Source organism: Syngnathus floridae, chromosome 21 (genome assembly GCF_059516105.1).
Source record: "Syngnathus floridae isolate MCC-2025c chromosome 21, RoL_Sflo_1.0, whole genome shotgun sequence".
Classification (NCBI taxonomy): Eukaryota; Metazoa; Chordata; class Actinopteri; order Syngnathiformes; family Syngnathidae; genus Syngnathus; species Syngnathus floridae.
The window spans coordinates 2,983,937-3,010,930 of NC_142433.1; the positions used below are offsets into that span (position 1 = coordinate 2,983,937).

General features: G+C 44.5%; 3 protein-coding genes and 1 long non-coding RNA gene across 6 annotated transcripts; 3 read left to right on the forward strand and 1 right to left on the reverse strand.

Moving 5' to 3' along the window:
- The first annotated feature begins 1,425 nt into the window (after nucleotides 1-1,425).
- On the forward strand, nucleotides 1,426-13,206 carry itgb8 (integrin, beta 8). 2 transcript variants are annotated; one of them, XM_088365355.1, is made up of 16 exons: nucleotides 1,426-1,970; nucleotides 2,719-2,804; nucleotides 3,983-4,154; nucleotides 4,242-4,348; nucleotides 4,610-4,749; nucleotides 5,738-5,903; nucleotides 6,994-7,152; nucleotides 7,229-7,324; nucleotides 7,669-7,761; nucleotides 8,220-8,360; nucleotides 9,299-9,707; nucleotides 10,001-10,223; nucleotides 10,295-10,401; nucleotides 10,480-10,587; nucleotides 11,036-11,199; nucleotides 11,592-13,206. In XM_088365355.1, exons 1-16 carry the CDS (start codon nucleotides 1,886-1,888, stop codon nucleotides 11,712-11,714), a joined length of 2,379 nt encoding a protein of 792 aa, XP_088221481.1. In that variant the 5' UTR covers nucleotides 1,426-1,885; the 3' UTR covers nucleotides 11,715-13,206. The 2 variants fall into 2 exon arrangements, with proteins under 2 accessions (XP_088221481.1, XP_088221480.1); XM_088365354.1 differs by having other exon boundaries at nucleotides 1,427-1,970; nucleotides 10,477-10,587.
- A 261-nt stretch (nucleotides 13,207-13,467) lies between these two features.
- Nucleotides 13,468-18,904, reverse strand: sp8a (sp8 transcription factor a). Its single transcript, XM_088365361.1, has 4 exons — nucleotides 18,839-18,904; nucleotides 16,682-16,751; nucleotides 15,084-15,188; nucleotides 13,468-14,698 (listed from the first exon to the last, which is right to left on the reverse strand). The coding sequence occupies exons 2-4, from the start codon at nucleotides 16,697-16,699 to the stop codon at nucleotides 13,595-13,597; spliced, it is 1,227 nt and encodes a 408-aa protein (XP_088221487.1). The 5' UTR covers nucleotides 16,700-16,751; nucleotides 18,839-18,904; the 3' UTR covers nucleotides 13,468-13,594.
- Nucleotides 18,524-20,423, forward strand: LOC148379891 (uncharacterized). Its single transcript, XR_015855051.1, has 4 exons — nucleotides 18,524-18,804; nucleotides 19,143-19,224; nucleotides 19,642-19,729; nucleotides 19,825-20,423. It is a non-coding gene; the product is annotated as an uncharacterized LOC148379891 (long non-coding RNA).
- A 560-nt stretch (nucleotides 20,424-20,983) lies between these two features.
- Nucleotides 20,984-26,942, forward strand: sp4 (sp4 transcription factor). 2 transcript variants are annotated; one of them, XM_088365356.1, is made up of 7 exons: nucleotides 20,984-21,561; nucleotides 21,800-21,870; nucleotides 22,630-22,977; nucleotides 23,196-24,363; nucleotides 24,492-24,690; nucleotides 24,812-25,011; nucleotides 25,138-26,942. In XM_088365356.1, exons 1-7 carry the CDS (start codon nucleotides 21,555-21,557, stop codon nucleotides 25,401-25,403), a joined length of 2,259 nt encoding a protein of 752 aa, XP_088221482.1. In that variant the 5' UTR covers nucleotides 20,984-21,554; the 3' UTR covers nucleotides 25,404-26,942. The 2 variants fall into 2 exon arrangements, with proteins under 2 accessions (XP_088221482.1, XP_088221483.1); XM_088365357.1 differs by having other exon boundaries at nucleotides 20,985-21,561; nucleotides 24,818-25,011.
- Nucleotides 26,943-26,994: the final 52 nt, after the last annotated feature.

A 26,994-nucleotide genomic window follows, 5' to 3' on the forward strand; every position in this document is an offset into this window, starting at 1 on the left:
GCCAAAGAGTTGATGCACGGGTTTCTTCTCAAAGTGACTACTGGCCTGTCATGCAGATTGCAGCATTATCACCTGCCATCAAACAGCCAACTAAAACATTCCCACTTTCACTCGGCCGTCAAATAAACGCAGCGCGGTGTGCGTTTGCATCATTACCATAATTGAGAGTGACTGCGAGGGGAGCAAGAATGGCACCACTCCCACCCCCAAATTCCTGTTTGACAAATTATGCTAATGAATGACTGGGGACAGAGTGGGTTCATTTCCAGGCTTGTGAACAACAAATTGGGTCAAACAGATCAGATAAGAAATAGGTATTGATCGGGACTGTTGGCACATATACAAGCAGAGTTTGCGCAGCGAGCCAATCACAACGTGATTCTTTTAAGTGGCAGGTTTCACTGAACACTCGCATCCGATCAAACCAAAGATGGCGTCTTTTGTGGGGCGCACAGCTGCTGTTCTCCTGCTTGTTTAAGACATTTTTTGGCTCCTGTTCAGGAGAGCAACCAGCGAAGGATACTCAATGTCAATGGAATCCATGCACAATAGACCCAAGAAAAGCTTTCTTTCTACTACTTTAGCACTAGCGTGTAAATCCTTTCATGCAAGCGCAGCTTTGATTGACCCCCACCACTCCGTCCTGGAACCCCAACATCCACACATATCGTCAAACACACACACAGGAGCACTCTCTCCAGTTAAATGGCTCCCAGAAGAAGCAATATAAACACAAGTGTTCAATTTGAGGCCATAGTTCAACTGGAGTGCACCACACTGCTCCTGTCTCCTGTCCCTGTTGTGTTAAACATGGACAATCCATTATAATATATTCTGACCTAACATGTGTTTTATAAACTATGTGTACCTCCTCATTGTGTTTAAGTAGCGGTCGCTTCCGGAATTTCACACACGTATTAAGCTAGTAGAATTTTTTCAGATGAAATTAGACAGTTTGCATGAACGTTTTGGTGTTTAAATATACATAGATATTTCTCTTTTGTTTTCATGTGTTGTTTTTACAGTAATGAATAACTAGGATTGATAAACAGCTTGAAGCAAGCACGCTGTGACTCTATTTTAGGACTGTGCAAGTGAAAACTGAAAACAGTTACTAAAGTTGTGGCTTCTGGGGGAACAACCTGGGCAGTTGTAGCGAACGTCAAGATGTCAACAGACATAATATAGAGAATATAAGATGAAACACTTCAATGTCGTCATCGATGTAAATTACAGGCAGGCCATTTCAATTATTAATGAATGAATGAACTTTTTTTTTAACTGACACGTCACACAATCAAACCACTGTGGTAAAAAAGAAAGCGAAAATCCTTATTCGAGCCAGTGTTCACAATCGTTGTGTTTACGAGTGTCGCATTCAAAGTTATCGTGCGCGTGGTGCTGATTTGCAACTCCCTCTCGCTCCGTCGCTCTCTCCGGTTGCCATGGCACCGCCTACCTGCGACTATAACGCGCTCCCTGTGCAGCATGTTCAGTCAGCATGCTGGTACACGTTGGCAGCCTCCTATTTTGGGTCAGCGTGTGGACCGCAGTCCCGGCTCGATCGTGACGGAGCGCGTGGATGGAGAAGGGGTGGGCGCGGGGGGTTATCGTTGCGTTGCCGGACAAAAGCCGTTTCTCTACCTGCCCTCCCGGCGGTGGTGCGCGGGGGAGCGCGCTTCTAAGCTGATTGGAACCGGAGGATGTGAATACCTCCCCGGGATTAGAGGCTTTTTGGCTGAGGAACAATGCTCCGCGGCTCGGTGCGCCATTCCCGGCTTTTGTTGGCGAGGCGGCGGACGCACGGTCCCCGCTCTCCAGACTCCCACCAGTGAGTCCACCTAGCCTCCCCACTCGGTCTGGTCACCCACCCGGCGTGGATAATATGACTTCCTGGCCATTAACATATGGCAGCGTCCCTCTGTGTCTCCTGCTCATAGTGGCTCTCTGCGCTGGAACCTCCCATCCGGGTGAGTGGTGCCTCATTAATGATAATCATATCTTTGCAATTAACCTACATTCTGTTCCATGGTGTCCCTGTGCAGCATCACTTCAATCCACAGTCACACGTGTACTTTCTGCTGGGGGTGGCTTTGAATTTAAAGCCCATGGAAGCAACTTTTCTTTTTTTCATGTCAAAATGCAGTGGATGGATGATTAAATGTGTGCCGCATTTTTATTGTCCCATGGAGAGAAATAACATCCATCCATATATGTTAATTTTCATGTAAAAAGCTAATTAAAAAAATAATTTACTGCTGCCAGTTCAATGTTGAGCTAATTGGGATATAATTCCATTTTAATGTTCAGAACAACCTGCAGCTATTCTCTGACCTACATCTCCGCTCCATGAACTCAGAGCCACTTTAAAAATGTGATCTCAGCAGATACATCATCTCAATGAATCACTCATGCCTCCTTTAGTCACCCGAGAAATATTACAACTGCATCAATAGTGCTTGCTCGATTCAGCATTGGCTCCTTTTCAAACGTGAGTTAATTGACTCATGCGATTCCGATTGGACAAGCAGCCGTTCCCACACTTAATTGCTTTTCTACAGCCTGACGCGTACTGATGTGACTCGTGAAATAATACTCTAAGTGGTGCTTCTATCATCAAACCTCTAATTATCTAGCCAGGCTCCATTGCCGTAATACATCTCGACGCGCTCCACAATTTCACATGCAAATTCTTTTGTCACTATCTTCCCCCTGTAGGCGACAACGTGTGTTCGTCTGCCGTCATTACGTCTTGCCAAGAGTGTCTGAAACGTGGACCGCAGTGTTTTTGGTGCTTCAAGGAGGTACGGAATGTGTATTTCTAAGCACGTCTCTGGGATTCCTCCGACGATGCACTTGTTTTTGCTTTTTATACCATCCACAGATGTGAGCATGATGTTTAAAGCTACCCTCGTGCGTGGGGCGATGTGAATGTTTCCATTCCATTTCTATTCTTTCACAGCAGCAGAAGCAAAGCCACATTTGACCCATATGTTTAGTCTAGTCATCGCTGCAATCGTGTGCTCCTGCCTGGGAGTTCTGTCTCATAAAGCATCCACCCAGGATCACCGGGCAGCCTTGAGGAAGTGAAAAAAGATCCAAACACGGCAGCTTGTTTGGGAACTAACATATCAACCAACTTGCACATGGCGGCTGGCTAGACTACACAGTCCACATGGGTGTGTTTACAAGCTTCAGGTGGCTTCCTCTGGGTGAACCTTGACCCTTTCAATGGGGGTGTGAAAGCATTCTAACACCATTCACTAGTGGTGGGACGTAACTTTACAAATTTTATTTTACTTTTTATCTTTGTGCTAAAGTGCATTTTGAAGTCCATCCTGTTTTACTCCTAAGTGTAGAAGGTGAATGTACTTGGAAGGACAGGAAAGTCCGGAAAGTCACCTTGACATTGTGCTAAAGTTCGCTCAGCCCGTGTAAATAAATAAATTAGCGTCTACAATGTCAGCTTAACATTGAACCTATTGTTATTCATGTGTGCAAAGTCCTGCTGGTCGGTGAATTTGCGGTCAGTCAGCTCATTAAGCTCCGCTGCTTATCTAGTTACCGAGTCAATTATTGTAGTGCCGGATACAACTTTTTTTCATTGACAATTTTTTTAAAAATGTGACAAAGTAAGGAAAAAGATGTCTCACAGATTGTATAGTCCAAAATACTCACATTGCTGCTTTTCTTCCACTATGTTTGTGTGGGTCCTTCACTTACCACAAGAGCAAAGGCCACTAATCCATTCCAAAGCCACCAGGCATGACACTGCTGCTTTGTTCGGTCAGATGACTGTTATGGTGCTCAAATTATATTCCAAGCACATCTTTTCATGCCAACTCCTATAAAAGAACAAAAGAATCCTAAACATAGGAAATACTAAGAAAATCATTTTGCACATGGCCTATTCTTCATATAGCTTACAAACTGTTCCCCTCATTCTGGATATTGCATTTCACGATGACTATTTTACTTTTAGGATTTTCTGGAGGGCGCGGGTTCTGGCCATCGCTGCGATTTACAGGTGAACTTGCTCAGAAAAGGTTGCGGACCAGAGTTCACAGAGAAATCAGACGTCAGAGTGGAAGTCAACGCCACCGTCGGCAGCACACAAGTGTCCCCGCGAGACATCAGCATCACACTCACACCAGGTAAGCAGTTGAGGAAATGAAATACGATTCAACATTATCAGCCTCGTGTCAATTTTAATAATAATAATGTTTCAACGTGTGCGCTAGGTTCAGAGGCTAGCTTCGTTGTTGCCGTCAAGCAGCTGCCGCGTTATCCAGTGGATCTTTACTACCTGGTGGATGTATCCGCATCCATGCAAGAAAATCTCGATCATGTAAGTGTTTCGACAAACAAATATTTGACTCTCCTTGATCTAATCAATTAATTCACTTTTTCATTCATTTTGAACTTTTGACTGAAACGGGCCTTAAAGTAAAGCGAGGATTGATTAAACGGAATCGTTAACGAGCCAAAAGAAACAGAGCAGGAAGGCTGGAAGTGTAAACATACAATCGAGTTTGTAAGGATGTAAATAAACTTTCTCCACATAACGTATGTAATTCTTCCCTCACATTTTCCTCTCCCCACTTCACAGCTCAAGACGGTGGGTGTAGCTCTCTCTCTGCGTATGACGGAGTACTCCTCAGACCTTTGGCTCGGTTTCGGCTCCTTTGTGGACAAGCCGGTGTCCCCTTACATTAACGTGCATCCTACCAAGATCAACAACCCCTGCAGGTTGGAAGAATCATTTACTGATTGCAGTAACATATTAAAACAATATTCCAACAGGTGTCCTGAAGTTGTCTGTTTGGGATTTCACGGCAGAGCGTGTGCAAAGCGTGTTAAATATTGTTTTTACAGCAGTAATTTACGAAAGGGGAAAAAGTCCAAAAGGTTAGCTTCCGTTCTGTGCTCATATGTACAAAAATAGAAGGGTACTCGAAACAGAACCAAGACCTAATATAGGGTCTGCTGGTAAATACATCAACTAATATAGCATTATTCATATTCCAATTAACATTATTAACTGTATATAGCTATCAATAAAAGACAAAGAGATAAGTTATGGTAATGAGAAATGAACGTTAGGGATGTGAGGAGGGTCTTAGTACGTGGGAAAATTCCCCAGCAGTTGAGGTCTAAGACAGGACAGCATAGCTGAAAGATGATTCAGGTCACAAGGCAGAGCCACCCCCGCCTTTCATCAGAAAAGATGTCTGCTCGGAGGTATAAATAGATATAAATATGTAAAGATGAAACCAGCCTGATAGCTGAAGTCTGCCTATCAGTTTGCTTTTGATGATTCTGGGAAGCACAAGTAGATCTGAGAACAGAACGCTCAAGTGGCATGATAAGGCACTAAGAGCTCCTTTCGATAAGATGCTGAAGAAAGGTTTGAGGATTGCACACTTCCATCCACCTATCCTGAGTACATCTAGAGACTTTGAGATTGAAACCCGCAACCTTAGAATTGTGAGGCAGACCTGCTAAGCACCAGCCATAATCCACTAACTTAATTGCAAATATATTTTTAGTCCAAAGCAGGAGGACAACGAACAAGCTAAAGTCTGCGAATTCGCCATATGACCCAGTGTGACTTTGCATTTTTTGGATGCTCTATTGTTTCAATGTCGAGCGGCTCTGAGTGGGAGACTGAAACAAGAGGCTTTTGACTGTGAACATAACAATCAATATCTGTTTCTGTTTCGGGCTCTCTCACCAGCGACTACGAGATCCGCTGCCGTCCCGCCCACGGCTTCCACCACGTCTTGAGTATGACTGGAAACATGAGCGAGTTCACGCGCGTCATCAAACGCCAACGCATCTCAGGTAACATGGATACACCTGAGGGAGGCCTGGACGCGATGCTGCAAGCTACTGTGTGCCAGGTACGCAAGTCCTCATTAGTTTACTCAGTAATTACAATAAAAAAAAATAATATTCATAAAAACATAGGGCGAATCAAATTTGCCAGTCATTTGAATAGCGAAAGGGAGGCCTTTATGGGAGTAGAATAGTGGCATTCTGACTCACCGTTGGTTAGCGTCACTGGAATCCCAAGTAATGATGCCCCGAGTTGGCTATGACTGACACACTCACCACACAGCTCATACTGAGACTGCAGGGGGGCTTTGAGTCATGCCATGCAGGGGGTGCTGAGTAACCAGACTGCAGGGGAACACCGTGCCACTCATGGCTCCACAAATAGACTCTCCATTATGTCATTCCTATCTTATTAGCTCGCCGACTTTCCTTAAATACACACACAGACCCCCTTTTCTCCCACAGTCTGTGACACAGACATAAACACGGGGGGTTTTGACAAGTGGGAGCATTTTTTTTTTTTTTTTTCCTTGAGAGCCAAAAGGGCTCAGAGTCTGATGTTTGAAATTAGAGTATCGTGACACATGTTATGTTATGTACTTACATTTTCCACATGACTCTTTATGTTGTGTTGCTGACAAGTGAGCTCAAGAGAAATGAATGGGCAAATACATACGCCTCCTTAAAAATATATTGTACAAGTGGGAAATGTTTTTACGGTGTGTAATTGGAAATATTAAACATTAACAGAAACATTCAAAGCATTTACTGTAGTGTGTCCAATTATATACATGTCATGGAATTGACCTCAGTATTTGAAATAATGTTAAGTTACATGGACCTGGTTCTCCACTAATGAGGCTAAAGCCTTAATTAAATTGAAGCAAATGTCAAAATGACAGCTCTTAACAAGCCAAATGGCAACATAAGTGGCAATAAAAATAAAAAAAAATCTGGAATCCTCACCTTGGGCTGACTCCGCTTCAAATTCTTTCTTTCCCGACAACTCCACCAAGTTATGCGGAAATTGTTGAAGTAGTTCGAGTGTAATCCTGCAAACAAAAACAACATAACAGCGATGAGAACACAGCCTTTCTGCCGGAGGGAAAATATGCGGATGTTATTTCCACGTACTTAGCTTTGTCTCCGTTTCAGAGAGCTGTGGGTTGGCGTCCAGAAGCCAAACGTCTTTTGCTCCTGATGACTGATCAGCCTTCTCACCTCGCCCTGGACAGCCGACTGGCGGGAATTGTCACTCCGCACGACGGGCTGTGCCACCTGGAAAACAACATTTACACTGAGAGCACCAGGATGGTGAGCGGACGAGGAGAAGCCCACGCATTAAAATTAATCGTAAAACAAATTGTACTCTTTTGCCATTCTACCAAAGGACCATCCAAGTCTGGGTCAGTTGTCTGACAAACTACTGGAAAACCACATTTACTCCATCTTTGCTGTGGAGAAACAGCAGTACCAGTGGTACGAGGTAATAAATAGGCCACACACATAAAAAAAAAAAAAAAAACTTGGAGCCCCGTATGAAATTCAAGTAACTAGCCTATATGTTAGACGTATTCATAATTAGTCACTGGGTGAATGAGTCCAAATTGCTTAGCAGTAACGGGGAGGGAAAGGCGTCATTAAGGTAACAGTAAAGACTGTTCATGTGCCCCTTGCATCATAAAAACAACTCACATAAGACTTGTCAAGCTGCTACTAAAAACAGTCTGTACTCTTTTACTTAAGGACTTTTATGACTTATTTTTCTTCTGCTAAAAATTTAAATGTTGTCTTGGATATAATTTGATGCATTTTTTTTTCTACCTGTAGGAGTTAGTGCGCTTGCTACCTGGCTCCTACCTAGGGAAGATAGGCTTCTTTCAATCCCCAAACCTCATTGATCTAGTCGTGGACTCGTATAAGGTACCTCGCTTCTCTACATTTAAATATTGGATGATAAAAAAAGGACAGGGTTGCAAACGAAACTGTAGCAGCGTGAATATTTAAACAGACTAGTGTGTGTGTGACTGGTGGTTCGGTCATTTGGCTTCAGTCTGGCCTATAATCTCGCTTCCAGCACAGCACTCCATTGTTTGGTTCAAGAATCGTCTGAATCCACAGATCTGAGTGCACACTTGCACACACACACACAGGCAGCTGAACTTGAACAGAAGCTGCTTTTGTAATGGCCACCATCGCCCCCCCAATTGCTTCCCACAAACTAGGTGTCCCGACCATATAAAAAAAAAACAAAGATTCTATTTTCGGCCCCACCTACTATTTCCCATAAGCCTCTTGCAAAAAAAAAAATCCTATGGCAGTATGTGAGGTTTTAAAAATTCAAGAGAATTGTCTGATTTAATTTTTTTTCCCCTCCATAGAGCTTACTGACAGAAGTGACGTTGTCAGTGTCATTGGATGACAAGGCACTCAGCAGGTACTGGACGTCCGTGTCCCCCATCTGTCCTGAAGGGACAACTGCTAAAGAGCGGAGCTGCTTGGGGGTGCAACCTAATCAAACGGTAAAGCGATTCTATGACTTGTTTTGGAATGTACGTACTGCCAAACTGCAGAATTGTGATACATTATTACGCAGGCCAGTGAGAAAACGTCATGGCATTAAGTTATGCAAACCGACCTTTTTGTTTTGTCCTTTTATTTTATTTTCACTCCCTAATCTCCTCATGAGTCCCCTTTCCTCCCTCTGAATCATGCCTTAGTAGTTAAACCCTTTAATCTGAGGATGGAGAAAATGAATTATGGAACGTACCCACTCGTTATCAGCATAGCAATAAAAAAAAAAAAAGAAATATGTGCATTCCTTCCCATACCAATTAACGCTTTTAATTGGCTGCACGCTTTTTTAAAATGCACGCTTTTTAAAGACAAAATGTTTCCTTTACAAGTGCGTCACTGGCAAAGATTTCTTTAATTTCTTTTTAAGTGGAACAGAATGTGCGCTTTATCAAGACTCCAACTTTTTAAACTCACATTCATACAGCCTTAAAAGAAGCTGACACTTGAATAGACTTCAGCTCCTAAACGTCCTTATCAAGAGGGGCAACAAAGATGCTATTTTTGGCACCCCCCCATAAGCCTCCTAAGGGAGGGGGGGGGGGGGCGCCCACAATGAAAAAACTCTGGGAAGATTATAACTTTGACTAATCGCACTAGTCATACATTTGTCTTCTGCAGGCTTACAAACGACACGATGTAATTCAAAGTCACTATAAAGTTAAAATAATGTGTCTTCAAATTTTAACACCGTTTTATCAACAAGCCTGAACATTTTAAATGATGGGCGTTACAACTTTCCTATTTTTAGTTAGCAAATTTTTCAAAATGCTTACAAGTGAGTCACTCGGATCTACGGCACATTTGAGCCAATTATGAATTTAATTCTTCTAGGTCACCAAGAATAAAAAAATCACAGTCTTGCTCATGTGGTTTCTTTTTTTAGGTCTACTTCAACATCACTATTGGCCTACACTCTTGCCCTGACCACGGTGGAGATGAAGACATTGAAGTGATGGTTCGCCCTGTGGGCTACAACGAATCCACAACTGTTCGGATCCACTCCAAATGTCAGTGCAGTTGTGGGTCAAAAGGACACTGCCACGAGAGCGGCGACTCGCCATGTGCGGGGACTACATACGCCACTGGTCAAGAGCAGCGACCGCAACTGGCATTTATCAATGAATCAAACTGGAATTGCCGAGCGAAAGGCTCTAATGTGGACTGTAGCGGTCGTGGAGTGTGTGAATGTGGGAAGTGTGTGTGTGAGCGCAGCAGACTTGGCACAATCTATGGGAAATACTGCGAGAGTGATGACTTTTCCTGTTCCTATAACAACGGACTGCTGTGTGGGGGTAAGTATCAAATTAATCAACAACTATTTTAATCATTGGGTAATCAATCGTTTAGACCCATTTATTTTTATACGTCACAATTGTCCAAATCCTCTAATGTCAGCCTCTGGTCAGTAATTATTTATTCTCTTTTTTTTAATAAGTCATTTATAAAAACAGACTTCTTAAATTTGCATTCGATTAATCGATGGAATAATTGATTCTAAAAATATCCAATAGTGACAGACCTACGTAGAACTGCACAAAAAGCAACAACAACACAAAACAGTCTTCTTTCTCTTTGTTTCTGTCAGGACAGGGTGTGTGTGTGTTGGGTGAATGTGTGTGTGAGGATAACTGGACAGGTGATAGCTGCAGTTGTCCCGTCTCTACAACAACCTGCCAATCTCCTGATGGCTCATTGTGTAGTGGACGAGGCACGTGTGTGTGTGGCCAGTGTGTGTGTGACAATCACAAATACTCCGGAGACCTCTGCGAGAGATGCCCTGCTTGTCAAAGCTCCTGCCAATCACACTGGTACTACTTTTTGTTTGCAAAGGATGCTGGGTAACTATCTTCGTGGAGCTGACGTGGTATATTGTTTTCAGGAAGTGTGTGGACTGTCACATATCTCATGACCTCAAACACAACGAGGCGGGACACTGCAACCGCACGTGCGACTCGGACGTCGTTTACATCGGTGATATGATGTCAGGTAGAGGTCGAATCTTTGGCGTTGCTATGGCAAGCCATTTGACGTTGTCTTCACGCAAATTATTTCTCTGTCCAGCAGGGGGCAAGTGGATTCAATGTATGTACATCAGTAGTGACAACTGTCGCTATTGGTTTCAAATGAACTCAGAGTCTGGATGGAACCAGCTTCACATTAGCGCAAGAGCAGGTAAAGGTGCAGAAACAGCAAGCCTGCTGTAGCTATATTTGCCATTTCCCTTCGCTTCTCAGCTCTGGCTTACAAAAACACAACACAACTTTCACACACGCTGCACATCCAAGTGTTACAGTTCATCCCCACCGGAGTTTTGGAACAAAACTGCTCATTGTGCATTTTCCCTCCATCTCCCCTTATCCCCTCAACCCGACGGGACGCCACTGACGCCTGCTCCTCCCGGCTGTGGCGGGAGCCAGGTCTCCATGGCAACGCTGTTCCTAAATGTCTTTGGGCTCTTTGTTTTGAGCCAGAGGCTGTCATCCACACATGGTTCCAGCAGAGACACACAGCTAATGGGCGACTATTCAGAGTGCTGTTGACAAAAGTTAACAATGTCAATATCATGCAATAAGTTGCAAAGCAAACTATTTATCACACTTGTGTGTGTGCATGTCCACAGAGTGTGCCAGCAGTGGCCGACTGGTTGGGACCTTCCTAAGTGTGTGTGCAATAACGGTACTATTCGGGCTGGTGGTGGTGACAGTGTCCAGGCTGCTTCTGCAGAAAAGAGGATGGTCCCCAGGAGATGCCACTAAGGATGGAGACTATAACTGCACTGGCAAGGTAAGCTAACCAGTGAGCAAATAGAACCTGACTTTTTTTTTTTCTGTCTGACTTTCATTTTAGGACAATTAGAAGTTTGAGCGAGGAAACAGATTTACATCTGTGTTTTACATTTCCGCTTGTCTCTCAGCTTTAGTAAACATAGTGTTGGGATTTGCAATCTCGTGTGATTTATAGATCTGAGGAGAAAATGCAGGGGGAGGGTGTCAAAAGCTGTTTTGGATTCAACTTTGAGTTACAGCAGTGATTCATAAAATACATCTCGGGACACGCTTTTATTGAAGCACACGTGTACCGATCAAGGAAGACATGGTCCATAAGCAGCGGACACGACTGCTGAGATGTTATAAAAGTTCATGTGCATTAAGTGCGTATTCCCAATCCCCTTTCAGGAACTATCCTACATTCCAACAAGCAACGAGAAGACGGTAACTTATAGAAGAGACCGACCTTCTGACCATTCAGTGGAGATGACCGTACACGTCAAGATGCCCCTTGGGGAACCCTGGCAGTGACGGGAGGGGGCGAGGGGACACATTTCATTGAGGAGAGTTGGACTCTGTTCTACTTTGCTGCAAAAGTCTGATGGTACTAAGCAATTGAAAGCTTCCACTAAATGATTATTTTACTTTAAGACTCTGGGACTGAGATGGCCAGTACAGTATTGTGGCTCTGGGCCTGAAAAGAGCACAAGTCCTCAAAACTGCCTGTATAGTAGCCCTGAGTCTCTACAAAGGTGATCATGCAGTCATTATCACTCTAATTTATGTGTGTTTGCGTGTGGCCAGTGTGGTGTTAAGGTTCTTCAAGTCTAGTCTTCAAATGTTATGGCTTAGGCATAGACTGCCCTCTTGTGGCGAACCTGCGGTACGACTTTTTATTCCACCATTAACACTGTCTGCACACAGTCCGTGCTTTATATGACATTTGGGTGAATTTTTGACGTGCACTTGTGACTATTATTTTCTATTTAATATTAGTATTGTGTTCTCCAGTGATTCACATTGCATTTTTAGCGGTTTCACGATTTGTCTTAACTGATCATCGACATTGCATTTTTTTTCAGAGGTGTTTCATGTGATTTTAAGTTGTCAATCTGACTTGCACTTGTTTTGCATTATACTACTGAGGTGTCCTTTCATTACAGGGCATAAGAGCTTTTCAGTGGGATTGAAATAATATTTTTGTGCTTAAATGGGCACTATGGGTTCGGTAACAAATCCACTGGAATAAGAATCAAACGTTAACATTTACCTGGAACTACATAAGCATGAACATCTGACCTCAAATGAGAAGTGTGCTTGCTGTAAGTTGGCCATCTGCCACAAGCAATTGAACTAGACTGATGACTTGATTCCTTGGTACAAGGAATAAGCTCGAAAGGTACTGCGATCCAAAGTGAAAGAGTGTTCTTCCACTCCTGATCTCGTGCACTAGATGACTTCCCAGTCCTTTCCCCTTTTGTGATTTTAATTTGTGGTGATAATGTTTACAGCAATAGCTGCTTGATCTTTTTTTTCAGCTAAGAGATGAACACTACTATTTATTGTAATGTATTTTCTTATTAATTGACATGTAAATGGTATTATTTTACAATGGGTACTTGAGTTGCAAAGTTGGTTTCTGTACAAAAAAAAAAAATCAGCAATACGTGAATCATCTCATTAAATTAACAGCAGCACTTCTGTGTAGTTTTGGTATCTACTGTGACTTGTTTAGCATGTCTTTCTATCACAATAAAAGAGTGCAAGATTTTTTACATTTTAGTTTGTGTAACATTGTGGCAAAAAATGCATGTTCTGAACACAAGATGGCGATGTACACAAAACTCAAGAAGGAAATGGAGGTACATACGTCATTGGTACTGTACTATTGATAAATATACATCATTTGTATGAAAAAACATTTTGACTAATTATGTGAATATATATAAACACTTACTCCAAAACTAAAATTATGTTAAAATGACATTCTTTCAATAAAGTATACAAAGGATGTTTCATTTAATTTCTGTTTATCTTTAGGATAATGTTGGCGTGCAGGAAATACATGACAGTAAATTTTTACAAATGAGCTGCCTCACGAGTAAAGTGCGTTTGACCTGTTTTGCTGACACCAGTGAGGCACGAGTTAAATGCCTGATAATTACTGATACATGTATTTTTTTTTAAACCACACGCTCATGAACTACTAAGAGAATAACCCCAGACATACAAAGGTAATTTGCACTTTAAAGAGGAATTGAGAGGAATAATCAAGCACAAGAAGCAGAGTACAAACAAGATGTTTATTTTTTAAAGAAAGTTACAAACAACATGAGGTAAATGTGTTTAGTCTGACAATCATCATAAAGTGCCATTTCTACTTTTTTCCTTTCTGTTGTAAAAAATGCAGTTTATTTCACCTTGTTCGTTTGGCCAGTCGCGTGCATCTCCGGGGACTGCCTCGGACTTCCGCTGACACTGTTGTCCGTATCACTATTGCCTTTCCCAAGCCCGGCTTCCTCCTCTCCATTCTCTGACCCCTCGGGGACGTGCGTTCGGGCGTGTTTGCTCAGGTGGTCAGAGCGCATGAACTTCTTGTGGCACACGGCGCACTCGAAGCGCTTCTCTCCGGTGTGTGTGCGCAGGTGCCTCTGGAGCTCGTCAGAACGAGTGAAGCGCTTCCCGCAGAAGAGCCAGTTGCACACGAAGGGCCTTTCCCCGGTGTGCCAGCGGAGGTGAGCTTTCAGATGGGACGTCTTGCCGTAAACTTTCCCGCATCCTGGGATGTGGCAGTTGTGCGTAGCCCTGCGACGTGGGCTCACGGCGCCCTGACCTAGGCTCTCCGCCTCTCTGCAGTTGGGGCAGTCGCAGGTGGCTCTCCCCGCGTAGCGACGCGTCGAGGAGCGTGGCTGAGCCGGCAGAGGGTGCACGGAGGAGCTAGACTCCGAGTAGGGTGGCCTGAACCCGTCAAAGAGGTGCTGCGTGCCTGGGATGAGTTGCTGAATTGCGCTGGGGTTGTGCTCAGGGGAGCCATGGTCACCCAGGGAGGATGCCATCCCGGCTGAGTTGGACGTATCCACCCATGAAGTGCCGACGTCCCACCAAGAGGAAGGCCCACTCCCGACCTCCGCCACGGGCTTGAACCATGACTCGTACGGATGCGCGTGGAGCCGCGGGTATATCCCAGCAATGCCTTCCACGGACGCAGGTAACTTGGTGAGAAACATGGGCCGCTGTTCGGGAAAACTTGCGTCAGACTGCCCTGGATTCTGGTAGACTGGAAACTCATTGGTGTTGGTCACTGAGAATGCGCTCGAGGTCTCGGGGAACCCTTCGTTATTCCTGGAAGTGATACAAGTGGCCGGGATGCTCCTTTTCCACGGGTGGAAGCCCTTGGAGAGTCCCATGGTCATGTCGGAGAGGTCAGGAGTGGTACAGGAGGGACTTGACTCTCCAATTCTACTACAAGTGGCCGCCAACATGGCCAGTGGGGTGCTACACTGCCGGGGTTCCTCCTGAGGAAACATACAGACTTTTTACAACTGCATGTAGAAATGTATGTATGTATAGTGAAGCATATTAATTCAAGTTGGGATAGCCCCAGCTCAGCAGCAATCTTATTTTCAACTATAAAATACACACTACATAAACAGTTATGCCAACATATAAACTTTAAGTAATCTAGATAATGCCCAGCAGACATTTCTAATAATTAAAAAGTGCAGGATTTCGTAGTCCCTATTTACTACCATGGACAGATCTTAAATGAATAAATAATAACAGAGGTCTGCTATAAATCAAGACATACATATGTAATTTTAGCGGAAACATACTTTATCTACATTCACGATATCAATGTACTGAACACTTCTAATGTAATAAAATCAAATGTTAACTTACCCCCAGTAGTGTTGCAGCCATGGTTTGAGCTGTCATGTTGACGTCTGTGTGTGTGTGTGTCACACTGGATGTTCGTCTGCTCTTTTGTACTCTTGTCTTGGAAGACTGTGGACCAATCAGAGGCCAACGCAGGTTGTCTTTTGCTTTTAGCCTCTGTGGGACGTCGTAAATTTCCGTGCAAAAAAAGTGTGCGCTGCAAGCAGTGGCACTTCAGTCCAAGATGATAAATCCTTGGTAGCGATTTGAGAGTATAAGTCTATTGATTAGTTAAACTAGGCGGAGTATTTTATTACTACACTCAAACGCAGATATTTTAATTCAAATACCAAAATCTGTTGTTGTTATTTTAAATTTAATGTCTTCCAATGCAATTCGGTTAAATTAACCAACAGCAAGTAATTACTGTTATAAAAAAGAAATGTGAAACCCAAGTCACACCTTGATTGAAGACTCTAAATTGTCCATAGGTGATGAATTAATGTAATCACTGCTCTGTATTAAATATAAAATAAGCACTGAAAACCAAATAAATGCTTGTTACACAGCTTCATTGTATGGATGATAAGGAACACAAATGGACACCCCAGTCATTTTTTAAGGTGCACTGTGGCTTAACTATTGTGTATTCATTTGTAATTTTGGTTCACTTGAGATCAACTATGCGGTTACCAAACATGTTAAGCAGCCCGGCTGAACGTGTTAAACAGACAAGTTAAAGACTAATGCTTGTAAAGATGTCAAGACCTGGCAGAGGGAGAGGCCAGACCGGTCCATCCCATCCTGTCCCCAAGGCCGATCAGTCAACCCCAGGGGGAGGGAGGGAGGGAGGACACCAACTACACTGCCTCTGCAATTTCACGTCATTCAACAAAACAAATGTGGGATTCCTCCCCAAAAACACCTCTTCCTGTGCTTTTTCCTTTTCTGATCAATCATGTGAATCTATCAGTCACAACTTTATTTATGTGTGTGTATATATATATATATATATATATATATATATATATATATATATATATATATATATATATATATATATATATATATTTGTTTATTTATTTTTACCACAAAGTAAATCATTTTTATCTATTATATATTATATTATATCAATTTTATTATTATACCTTTTATCTATTATATAGCTGGTGCTTCATGGGTTTATTTATTCACTCCCAGACAACATGACCAAATTAGTGGTCCTTGCTTTTGCCCCTTTGGGCAGTGTTTAATTCACAGGTGGACTTTACAGTAGGCCGACTTCACTCTAACCTGATCCTCATCCTCGTGAGCCACCCAAACAGCTGTCCTGCCTTTACTCGCATTCTTTTCCCACACTGAAAGTGTGTGTGCGCGCCAGCATGAAAGGCCTACTAATGAAACCCTGTCTGAGCCCCAACCTGTTCCTTTAGCCATGATAATGGCCATATTATCACGCGCCATCAGGCGTTAACAAAAAAAGATTGTCGTGTGCTCGCCGCGCACTTTGTGGCCACTCAGACAGAAAATGCGGAGAAGAAAAGAGTGACATAAAGATCTGGCACATCTTGGCGGAAGATGGATGGGTGGAGTATTTTATTTCTCCTTGGAGTTTTGCTTACCTCCTCTTTTGTTGCCATCGGAGGGATCCTCTTACAATTGGAGGGCGGCCATTCTGCTCAGCTGCCCCTGCTGGGACAATTAGAAGGAGAATGACCTAGTCAAAAGATGAGCGACTAAACAAGACAAAAAAAAAAAAAAATTCACTACAACCGGGGGAGGGTTATGCAATCAGTTAGTAATAGAACACAATACAAAGCAAAACGCTTCCAAAATTATGTCACATGCTATTAAGTATATAAAATCATAGCTTGATACTAATGCCAAAGCATCTTACCACTGAGGAGGAAAGTTTAGCGAAATCACTGACAATATGAATCACGCTTCGATTCAAAACAAGGTAACCTCCGACTAATTTGAACTTGTTTTCCCAGGCCATCAAAATGGATACTCTCCAAACAAATCGAGCTGGAAGAAGTATTTTAATGGATGCGCCTTGAGCTGCTCCTCTTTGTCTTGTTATCAAAACGTGGACATGTCTGTCAGCATTGAGCTGATGGGCATTGTTTCAGTTTTTCCCACTATAAAAACATTTACAAACGTCCTTATCCGACACGTCTCCAATTAACTTCGACAATTACACAACAAAAGCCATCTGACAAGCTAGGCAAACAAATAGCATAGCAACAACAATAACAAACAGTTAATTGGTCTCAAGAATGTTGACGGGAAAATTTACAGTTGTGACCGGTTGGGCTGAGCTTTCCAAAACACACAGAACCAGCGCAGTAAGTCACGTGCATGAAAAGGGGATTATTAAGGATATATTTGTGAGCAAGTCGAATGTGAATGAAACAAGTTAATGCAGTTGTTCCAGGAATATTCATGAATGCATGTCGTGACGAGCTGCATCGGTTAAGGCAAAGGCATAGAAGTTTGAGAACAAAGAACGTTATCGCCTTTCTTATCGTGATTGTAATGAATGACTACACTTCTCTTGAGAAAATGTGTGTGGGCATTTTTAGGAGGCCGTGATTCAAAGTGACAAAATAATTGAAGGGGGAGGTTGACCTTTGTGGTCATTTTTTTTTTTTGGGGGGTAATCATCGGAAGGATACTGATGATGACGATGTTCAAGCACGAGGCAGAAATCGTTCAAGCTCATACACACAAACTTGCCCTCTCACTCTGCCTTCTTGATTAAATCCTGCTCTGACCGTGATCTCTGTTCTCCTTACCAATGACGCTCTTCAGCCCTCACTACTGCAGTGGCCACCATGACATTAATTTGTTCTTCTTCATTTTTCAGAGTTGATGTCTTCTCTAGGTTAACATGTGGTCAAGTGTGTCTGTGTGATGGATTCATACAAGCCCAGGAGCATAATCATATACTTCCAGGTGTCATTTCTCACTTGTCTTGATGGATGAATTTCACACATTTCATCACTGCTACCTCAGCATTTTTAATTTTTTTTTTGCAAGGGTGCATGTGTGCACTTGCTCGCCGTTTATTGGATGCTACCAATGTATAGTAATTCTGTAAGCAGGGGGGTTTGGGTTAGATTAAATTAAAATAAATAAAACGATTAAATTACAGCATTTTTTTAAAATGTGCCCATAAAACAACCAGTTTAGCGGAATGTGAATGCAGATTAATAGCCTGCACGTTTACACACCCACAGTATTCATCGTATATTCTTAGTTAACTACTGCTCCACCCACACATTGCGCTTCACCTCGCCACAATGCCTGCCATTACATTTAAGGTTTAAAGAAGCAGAGGGTTTGGGGGGGGGGGGGGCTACAGATGACCTGCAGTTAATTGACCGGAAATGAACTACTTGCTTTGTCATGCAAATTGCTATGCAACAAATTGTTAATTTATTCCTGAATGAAAAAAAAAAGCAATGCCCATGTGACGATCACATGGTTCTAAACCAGAGGTCATCAATCAGGGCCGGAAAAGGCGAGCCTTGAAAATTTAAAAGCAAAAAACACACTCGGACCGCAGCTTCAGGTGGTTTCACGAGCGCAGTTTTATAGTTGCTTCCCGTCAAACATGAAACGTTTCTTTTGCCACCTCAAGCCCATTCGCGCCTCCGGGCCGTCATTCAGGACAGACGCAGACGAGGGGATGGCGTCAAGCTCCGTCAGGCCGGCAAGTCGGGTCAGGCCCTACGCTCAAGTACGTACACTGATGCTCAATTTCACACACTTACCTTGGAACTTTATGGCGTGCTGCACCCTTCACTTAGCGCCACTGGAAAGGTCTTCCTCAACTCTTAGGCAAAGTCTTCATTGTCCCTTTGTCCTTTTCTTTTTCAATTCAGATGGCTGGAAATGGAACAAAATCAAATACGTAACTGAGAATAATAATAATGATCACCAAAGATTCCCTCTCCCCTCTTTAAAAAAACCTCTCATCCTCACCCAAAAACATTTGAGTAGCAACAAATAAACTAATTAGGAGGCAAAAATGCCCAACAGGTGAACTTCGTTTGACCTCTCAACTTTTCAATGCAGGTCCACTGGTTCACTCTCGGTTCAAGGATGCTACCTGCAGGCATCTCCTTTCTTGTCTTCATCTACCCCTCGGGGGGTCAAGGTACTCTCATGCATCACTGCTGCATGAATTGTGCTATCATTTGGTGGGGTTTGCACGAATATGTGAAGTACTGGCAAAGGTGTACTTGGTGTACATTATGTGCTGACGCGAGCATGCTTAAGTCACCTCGTAAATACCTTTACTCGTCTTTGACGCCGGTGGACACATTCTGCAAATTCTCAGCCCACGAAGCTTCACTAGTGCAAATGATTCATGTTGAGCTCTGTAGAAAAAAAAAGCTCAGTTCAGTGTGTGTGAGCAAAGCAGTATGAGGAGGGAGCACGATTGAGGCGAAAGCAACAAATCGGCTGTAAAATCGCTGCCACTGTTTGTCAGTCGTCTTTTCGGTTCGACTTAAATTAAATCGTACATGTGAACACGTGTTATGTAGATGTTTTGTTGTTCTATTTGATCCAGACAACAGGACGCAATCTTCTTAATCCACTCATTACAATCATACCTTTGCCAACTTTCACACAAGCAAGTCCAATTCAGTGAGTGAGCGGTGAGTAACACGCACATATGCATGCATGCACACACACTAACATAAGAGGCACCTGCCAAAACTCATGTCACTCATAAATCTCTTTGTCTTAACAGGCTTACCTTTAAGAGGAGACACCCTGACGCCACTGCTTCCATTGACAAATGGACGCCGCCCACATGCACGCCTGCAAAAAAGAAAACATAATTGCACAAAAGACAACATGGCACGTAAACATGCAACGACTCACGCACGGATCATTTATACAGTTGTTGGTGGTGTGGAATTGACAGAGGTGCAAAAAAATAAAATGTGGGAAATTTATCATATAGATAATACATAGCATTAACTCTCCTTATCAAGTGTACTATGTCATTCTGCTTAAGGAACTAACTCTTTTAGTAAAATTAGTATATTTTTAATGAAAACAAAGATCAAATAGATCAAAAAGTAAAATTTCAGATCCAGTGCTGGACTGTAGCTTGTGTACGACGCTCTCTAGTGGTCAAAATGTGAACAGCATATACGACCTCTGACTGCTTTCACTAAATTTCCAAAGAAAACCCCGCATTTATAATTCACCTTTTTTTTAATGAATGGAACACCGGTTATCTATTTATTAATTTTTTGTCAATACAGACAGTAGAAACTATCTTAGAAATGCACAAAGAGTACCGAATATTTTTACATAAAGGCGACTCCCCTTTTTTCCAGGCCAACCCCCGTTGCTTAGCAACGCCTTGCAAGGTGGCCTGGGGGCGGGGGCATTTGGATGGCTGCTCCGCTGCATGTATTAAGCGTGTGCTTGTGGGAGTCAGTTATGTGTACACAAGAATCAAATAGTGTGACAGTAAAAAATAAAAACCTTGCTCAATCAGGACGTCAAATGCTGTGGAAATAACTCAATTGTTGAGATGCATTCTGCAAACACATCCACAGTGTCCATGATAAGGCTGTGTTGTTTACAATACTCCTCTCAGTGATGTCAAAAAAGTTAAATTTGGAATACAACTCATTTTAATTTTTGAACCCTACACACGCCTCTCTTCCTCATTTAAAACCACTAACATAACAGTCACCGCCCTCCCGACGCTCTCACACCACCATGACTAGCACCGCCGCTCTAGCAAAGCGAAGGAGGCCCCGGGCAGTCATGGGAAATGTAGTCCAATCCGCCCAATAGCATTGGAGGAGGTGAGGCTTGAGCAAAATACAACTCCCATCTGAACCCTCGCACGCCAAACCCCGTCGACCAATCTGAATAAGTGGGAGGAGCGCGTCCGCCCACAAAAGCCACAGCTATCTGAGCGTATCTCCCCCTTTATAGCCCCAAAAATGAAAGTGTGAACGAATAAAAGCGGAATACGAGAAAATACAAAGAGTGGCTGCATTTCGGTGGGCTTGCAGACGGCGACGACGCGCCGGGAGCAGCGACAGCAAGCGGGCACGGCACAACAGGGGTGTTGTCCTGATGCTTAAATGGAAGTGGGTGGGCCTCTTCGCTGACACACTGCAAACGCCGTTGTGGAGACTATCCTGACAAGGGCTAAATTGCGCGTTTACGGACGCTCTAGGGACGCGCGACGCGTGTGAGGGGCGCAGCTGCCTTGCAGGGGACGGCCAGTGCTTTCTCCGTTATTTCTGTTCACCGGGAAGGGGTGGGGGGCCGTTCCTGCTGTGTCTCCGCTTGGCACCGCCCTTCCTGGACGGTGGGTGGTTTCGTCAAAACGGGCAGATCCGCCACGGCCCCGGAGCCCAAGATATAGGCCGTCCTCCGCCTCCGTTTTGGGCCGGCCGGCCTTCTACCGTGAACTACACCCTCTCCCTCTTGGTATATTCATGCGTTATGAGTGGTAGGTATCCTCCTCCTCCTTCTTCCCGTCTCCTCCCCCGTTTCTCCCTCCCGAGTCTAACAGATAGGAAGCCTGTGATGTTGCTCATGAGATAACTGGGAATGATCAATAGCACCGTTGTTGCGCGATATTGCCGATATGCTTATCTGTGACGCGCTGCTGCACATGTATTTATAGAGGCACACCTGATGATAGTGTGACATTTGCGATTCTAACTTTGGAATTGTCTCCCCTCCAGACTCCAAGAAGGAATCAGCGGGAACTGAAGGAGGGAAAGCATCAAAAAAGGGGAAAAATTCTGGATCTCAGGTACTTAAAAAGAACTTTTGCTTTGCCCTGGGGCCATGAAAATGCACGCACTCGCTCTCAAGCTCCCAGCCCGCCAGTTTGCCAGACACCTCTGGGGGCGTTCCACTCATGAAACCCACTTCCTGCTTGTGAGCAGCGCAGCTGAGAGCCAGCCCCAAAAGCCTCATGAGGAGCTTTACGCGGCTGTCACACTTCAGCCATTCTACTATGGAAGTGTCACTTTGAATCAGCCTCAGAGTGCTTTAATTCTCCTTGTATATTCCTGCGGCTTTGATGCGAGACTTCTATTTTCAGTCCATATTTTGGAGATGATTTTTCTGGGAGTCCTTTTCAAATGCACCTATTGTCCACGGCTGCATTTCCGCAGTGTCGCTGTATAATTGCAAAACCAACCTGCTTATGTTTTGCCTGCGACCTACTTCCTGTGAGGACAGCGAGAGAAGGCGTCATTTTGTTGCAGAGTTCTGAGAAAAGGAGAAAATGTGGTTCTCACACGCCCACCCACTCGCTTCCTGTAATACCGCCCACTTCTACAGACAGCTCTCTTTCTGCCAGCTTCGTGTTTCTCTCCTCATCACCATCTTTTCCCCACCCATAGCTCGCCTTTTCTCTCTTCTTGTGCCACACTGCATTTGCATGCAGAATTCAGGCCCATCCCTCCCCGTTGGCTTTCCTTGACTTGGAGCTGGTGCATGTTTGCGTATGCAGAAGTGTCCCAAGTTGTCCCTTCTTCTTACTTTCCCACTTTATCGTTCATAGGATTCCTCTCAGCCCTCTCCACTGGCTCTGCTGGCAGCCACCTGCAGTAAGATCGGAGGGCAGGGGGGAGCAGAGGGGTCCCAGATCCAAACGGGGCCCCAGCAGATCCAGCTCCAGGCTGGTCAGATTCAACTACAAGCTGGTCAGCTCCAGGGTCAGATTGTGGTGGACACATCTGGGGGCCAGGCCCTGGTTCCCCAGCAGCTGGAACTGGTCCCGGCTCAGTTCACAGGGAACGGGTGGCAGATCATTGCAGCACCAGCTACCATGGCCAAGGAGAACACCAACCAGCCTGTAGCAGTGACAGTGGCCACGACCATTCCTAATGACAGCTCACCAGGACGCAAGGTCAGGGATGAGTTTGTGTCAATACAGCAAACACCTGTATGTTCTCTAGTTTCCATTCACAAATTCACCCATTAGTCGATTTGGAACCTCTTCTCCGTTAGCAAAACAAGGGGGTTGTCAAAGACTTGAATAGACTCTGACGAGATGGGGGTTCATTGAATTGATGATGCCACAGTTGTTATTTTTCTTCTCCTAACTGATCCTTTGCCATTGTGAAGGTGAAAGCTGTAGCTGGGACCAACAGTGTGGCCGCCAATCAGCAGCAGCAGTTCCAGATAATCCAGGTTCAAAATCTGCCCAATGCTGGAAGTGGGGTCCAGTACCAGGTCATCCCTCACCTGCAGACTGCAGATGGACAGCAGATCCACATCAACCCAGCTCAGCAGGCTTCCATCGGGGCTTTGCCCGAGCAGCTTCAGCTCATCCAGAGTCCAAATCCAGGCCAGGCTCAGGCCATTCTTCAGACAGCCAACCAGCAGGCTATCCTGTCAAGTACAGCCAATCAGACGGTCCCCCTGCAAATCCGTCCAGCTCAGTCTTTCCCTCTGCAATTGCAGACCCTTCAGGGATCTCAGACTCCTGTCATGACCACGTTACCCATCAACCTTGGTGGCATGACCTTGGCTTTGCCTGTCATCAATAATGTCGGAGGTGGGGCCGTGCAGCTTATCCAATCAGCAGATGGCACTTTTTCAGTTGCCAGTGGCAACCAGTTGATGACAACGGCAGCGGTCTCTGGGGCAGCACCAACACCAGTTGCTGAAGGTGATGGCATGTCAGAGGGACCACAATTGGTCTCTGCTGGTATTGAGGCTGCAGGGACGGAAAATCAAGCACAAAGCACCGAGGCAGACTCTCAAAGTCAGAATCAGGCCAATGGGGTCCAAGGCCAGACGGACGCACCGGGAACCATTCAGCAGGTGATCGTGGGGCAAGTAGGACATCAGTTAGTGCAGCAGATTCAGCTGCAGCCCCAGGCACCAAGTCAAAACCAAGGTCAGCAGCAGCACATTCAGACTCTCCAGCTGGCCCCTGGTCAAACTCTGCAACCCATTCAGGCCTTCCAGAATCCAGCCCAGGTCCTTATTCGCACACCGACATTGTCCCCTTCTGGGCAGATTGCCTGGCAGACGCTCCAGCTCCCAGGGGGTGTCTCACTCCAGGGCAGCCTGGGGGCGGCAATGCCACAGCAGCTTACGCTTGCCCCGGTGGCTGGCGGAACAACAGTGGGGAGCGGAGGCTTGGTCTCCCTCGGCGGAACTCCACTCACACTGAGTACAGCTCAGATCAATCCAGGATCTGGCGTACAGACGGTCAGCATCGCTGGGATCGGGGGCACCGGGGTTCAGGTGCAGGGCGTGCCCCTCACTATTACCGGACTACAGGGTAAGTAAGGCGACGCTGATAGAATTTATCCAGGATCGGAGGCCAGTCTAGAACCTGATTTTCTAACCCCATGGCAGAACTACACAAGCAACCTTTGAATGCTTTTGTGTGTCGTTTCTCACCGTAAGGTCAACCACAAGCGCAGGATGGTGTCAAAGTTCAGTCGTCCCCCGTGACGGTCACCGTGGGGAACGTGGCATCCAGTTCGTCAATGAGTCCGGATCAGTTAGGATCGGTGCAGAGTTCCTCAGACCAGGAGGGACCGCCCAGCAAGAGGCTCCGGCGAGTTGCCTGCTCCTGCCCAAACTGCAGAGATGGAGAGGCAAGGTAGGAAGGATGTTAGTAAGGTGGACTAGGATGCACAGCTGAATCACAAATTACAACTTCATCTAGTATACAAGTTGAACTTCAAATTGCTGCAGTAAAAGACTCCTGCCCTCTGGCGCAGAAACAGTGGTGACCCCACAAAGAAAAAGCAGCACATCTGCCACATGGAAGGCTGCGGGAAAGTGTACGGCAAGACTTCTCACCTGAGGGCCCACCTGCGCTGGCACACGGGCGAGAGGCCGTTTGTCTGCAACTGGATCTTCTGCGGCAAGCGGTTTACCAGAAGCGACGAGCTGCAGAGACACCGGAGAACGCACACAGGTGCCTGGGTCACCACACGCGCACACACACATTTGATACTAGAGTGGGTGTAATGTCCTTATGCCTACCACATTTAAGTTATTTGACCATTTCAAAAAAGTACTTTTTGGTTTTGTCCTCCAATAGGAGAGAAGCGCTTTGAGTGTCCCGAATGCTCCAAGCGCTTCATGCGCAGTGACCACCTCTCAAAGCACATCAAGACTCACCAGAATAAAAAGGGCGGACCCGCCGTGGCCATCATCACCACCGCCAGCATGGAGGACGACGCCCCCGAGGGCCTCCAGGCTTCCCCTCAAATCGTCACCGTGGCTACCCTCTCCCGTGACTCCGAGCCCGAAACGCCCACCACCTCCAATAACCTGGAGGAGGAGGAAGAGGAGGAGTTTGAATAGGTTGTTTGTCACAGAGACTGTTGGCGTGGCTGGTTTTCTTTTTAAAGACGCTTCATGATAAAGATAAAAAAAAAGCATCATTCAAATACAGTCGAAAACATTTTTAAATCGTGCTAACATCTCTCTATGCACAAAATTGTGTACCCGTTTCTTACCTGTCAGACAGGGCTGAGGGTCAATCAAGGTACGGGACTGTTGCAGAGCCGACGAGGCAGTCTTGGGAAAGTGTGCGTGTGTGCAAGTCAACCTATAACCTATGATCAGTTTGTGTGCGTGTCATGAAGAGGATCTACCTAATTTGAGTTTTGTCCTCCCATCTGATTCAGGTGTGGTTTCCTTTATGAACTGTTACAAAAGAAAAGGAGAATTCCTTCAACGAGGAACAACAACAACAAAAAAAAAGCACATATGGAAAGATTTATATATAATGCATTCCTATTGCGGCAATGGCCATTAGAAAAGGTTTCTATAAAAGAAAACAATCTAGCTTTCTACAACGATGTGAGATGAAAGCAATACTTTAACGACAATCTCGTGGAACATGTTTACATTGTCAGGGGTTTGGTGGAAACAAATGAGAGCACACACACACACACACTCGAGTAGTAGTTTGGTAATTCCTGACATTTCATCAATATTGTGTTTGATTTCTAGCAGCTGAAAGGGAGAGCGATGATATTTTGGGGTTTCTGTGCTCTTCTGATTGCCACCATCACCCTGCTCTGTGACCTACTGCTGCCTTAACACAAGCTGAGGGAAGGTCAGAGCATGCCAAGTGGGTTGGTGGATGAGATGGAGTGCAAAGTGCAGTGAGCTAAGTGGGGCAGGGGGGTTGGTTGTTCAGGCTGTTTATGTGGTGATGAGGTGTTTCTGGTGGTGTTGCTCAGTGTTAGTCCAGTGCGTACAGTCTTATTTACAAGAAAAAGAATTAAAAAAAAAAAGATTTTATAGAATTTGCTTTTAAAGCCAGCCCGACCCAGTTAACACACAGCAGCCCACTGTGTAAAGCTAATTTATTATCCTTGATTTTTAATATTTGCCTTCTTGCTGGACTTGTATTTGTGTGTCAGGGTGTTGATTTTAAAGTTGTGTACGCCACAGCATGTTTCTTTTTTTTTTTTTTTTTTGCTGTAGTAGTGTGACGTGTGTTCTTCCTCCTTGCGCCTTGTGTTTTTCTTCTTTTTGGGAGAAAAAAGAAAGCAAAAAAAAGTGTTTTAAACAAAAAAAAAAGTTGATACCAAACAAATTTAGATGTTTTTGGTAATATTTTGTGTGACAACCAATTTTTTTCTTTCATATTTTCTAGCGACATCTCATTTATAAATCTTTTTCTAAACTGTGTTCTTCGCCATGACATTTGATATTGCGTTTTTTGCCAGGTTTGCCTCAAAGGCTGCGGTTTGTGGAGATTTCTAAAACTGGTTTGTACAAATGTGTTATGTCAGTAAAAAGAAGAATGGAGGAAAAGACCTAACGTCAAATAGAAAATATTAATTGCTTGCATAACACGTAACAATAAAGTGATTTTAAACAGCCTTACCTTTCCGACTGCCAACATACTCAATCTGCAAACTGCATCACAAGTACATAA

Bases quoted from the DNA above. Each gene is read 5' to 3' on its own strand.
- itgb8 (XM_088365354.1), top strand. From the start codon at position 1,886: ATGACTTCCTGGCCATTAACATATGGCAGCGTCCCTCTGTGTCTCCTG. The intron at 1,971-2,718 runs GTGAGTGGTGCC...TTCCCCCTGTAG, and splicing joins CGCTGGAACCTCCCATCCGG to GCGACAACGTGTGTTCGTCT. The intron at 5,904-6,993 runs GTACGCAAGTCC...TCTCCGTTTCAG, and splicing joins TGCAAGCTACTGTGTGCCAG to AGAGCTGTGGGTTGGCGTCC.
- sp8a (XM_088365361.1), bottom strand. The intron at 14,699-15,083 runs GTAAGTTAACAT...ATGTTTCCTCAG, and splicing joins TGGCTGCAACACTACTGGGG to GAGGAACCCCGGCAGTGTAG.
- sp4 (XM_088365356.1), top strand. The intron at 22,978-23,195 runs GTCAGGGATGAG...GCCATTGTGAAG, and splicing joins ACAGCTCACCAGGACGCAAG to GTGAAAGCTGTAGCTGGGAC. The intron at 24,364-24,491 runs GTAAGTAAGGCG...TCTCACCGTAAG, and splicing joins CACTATTACCGGACTACAGG to GTCAACCACAAGCGCAGGAT.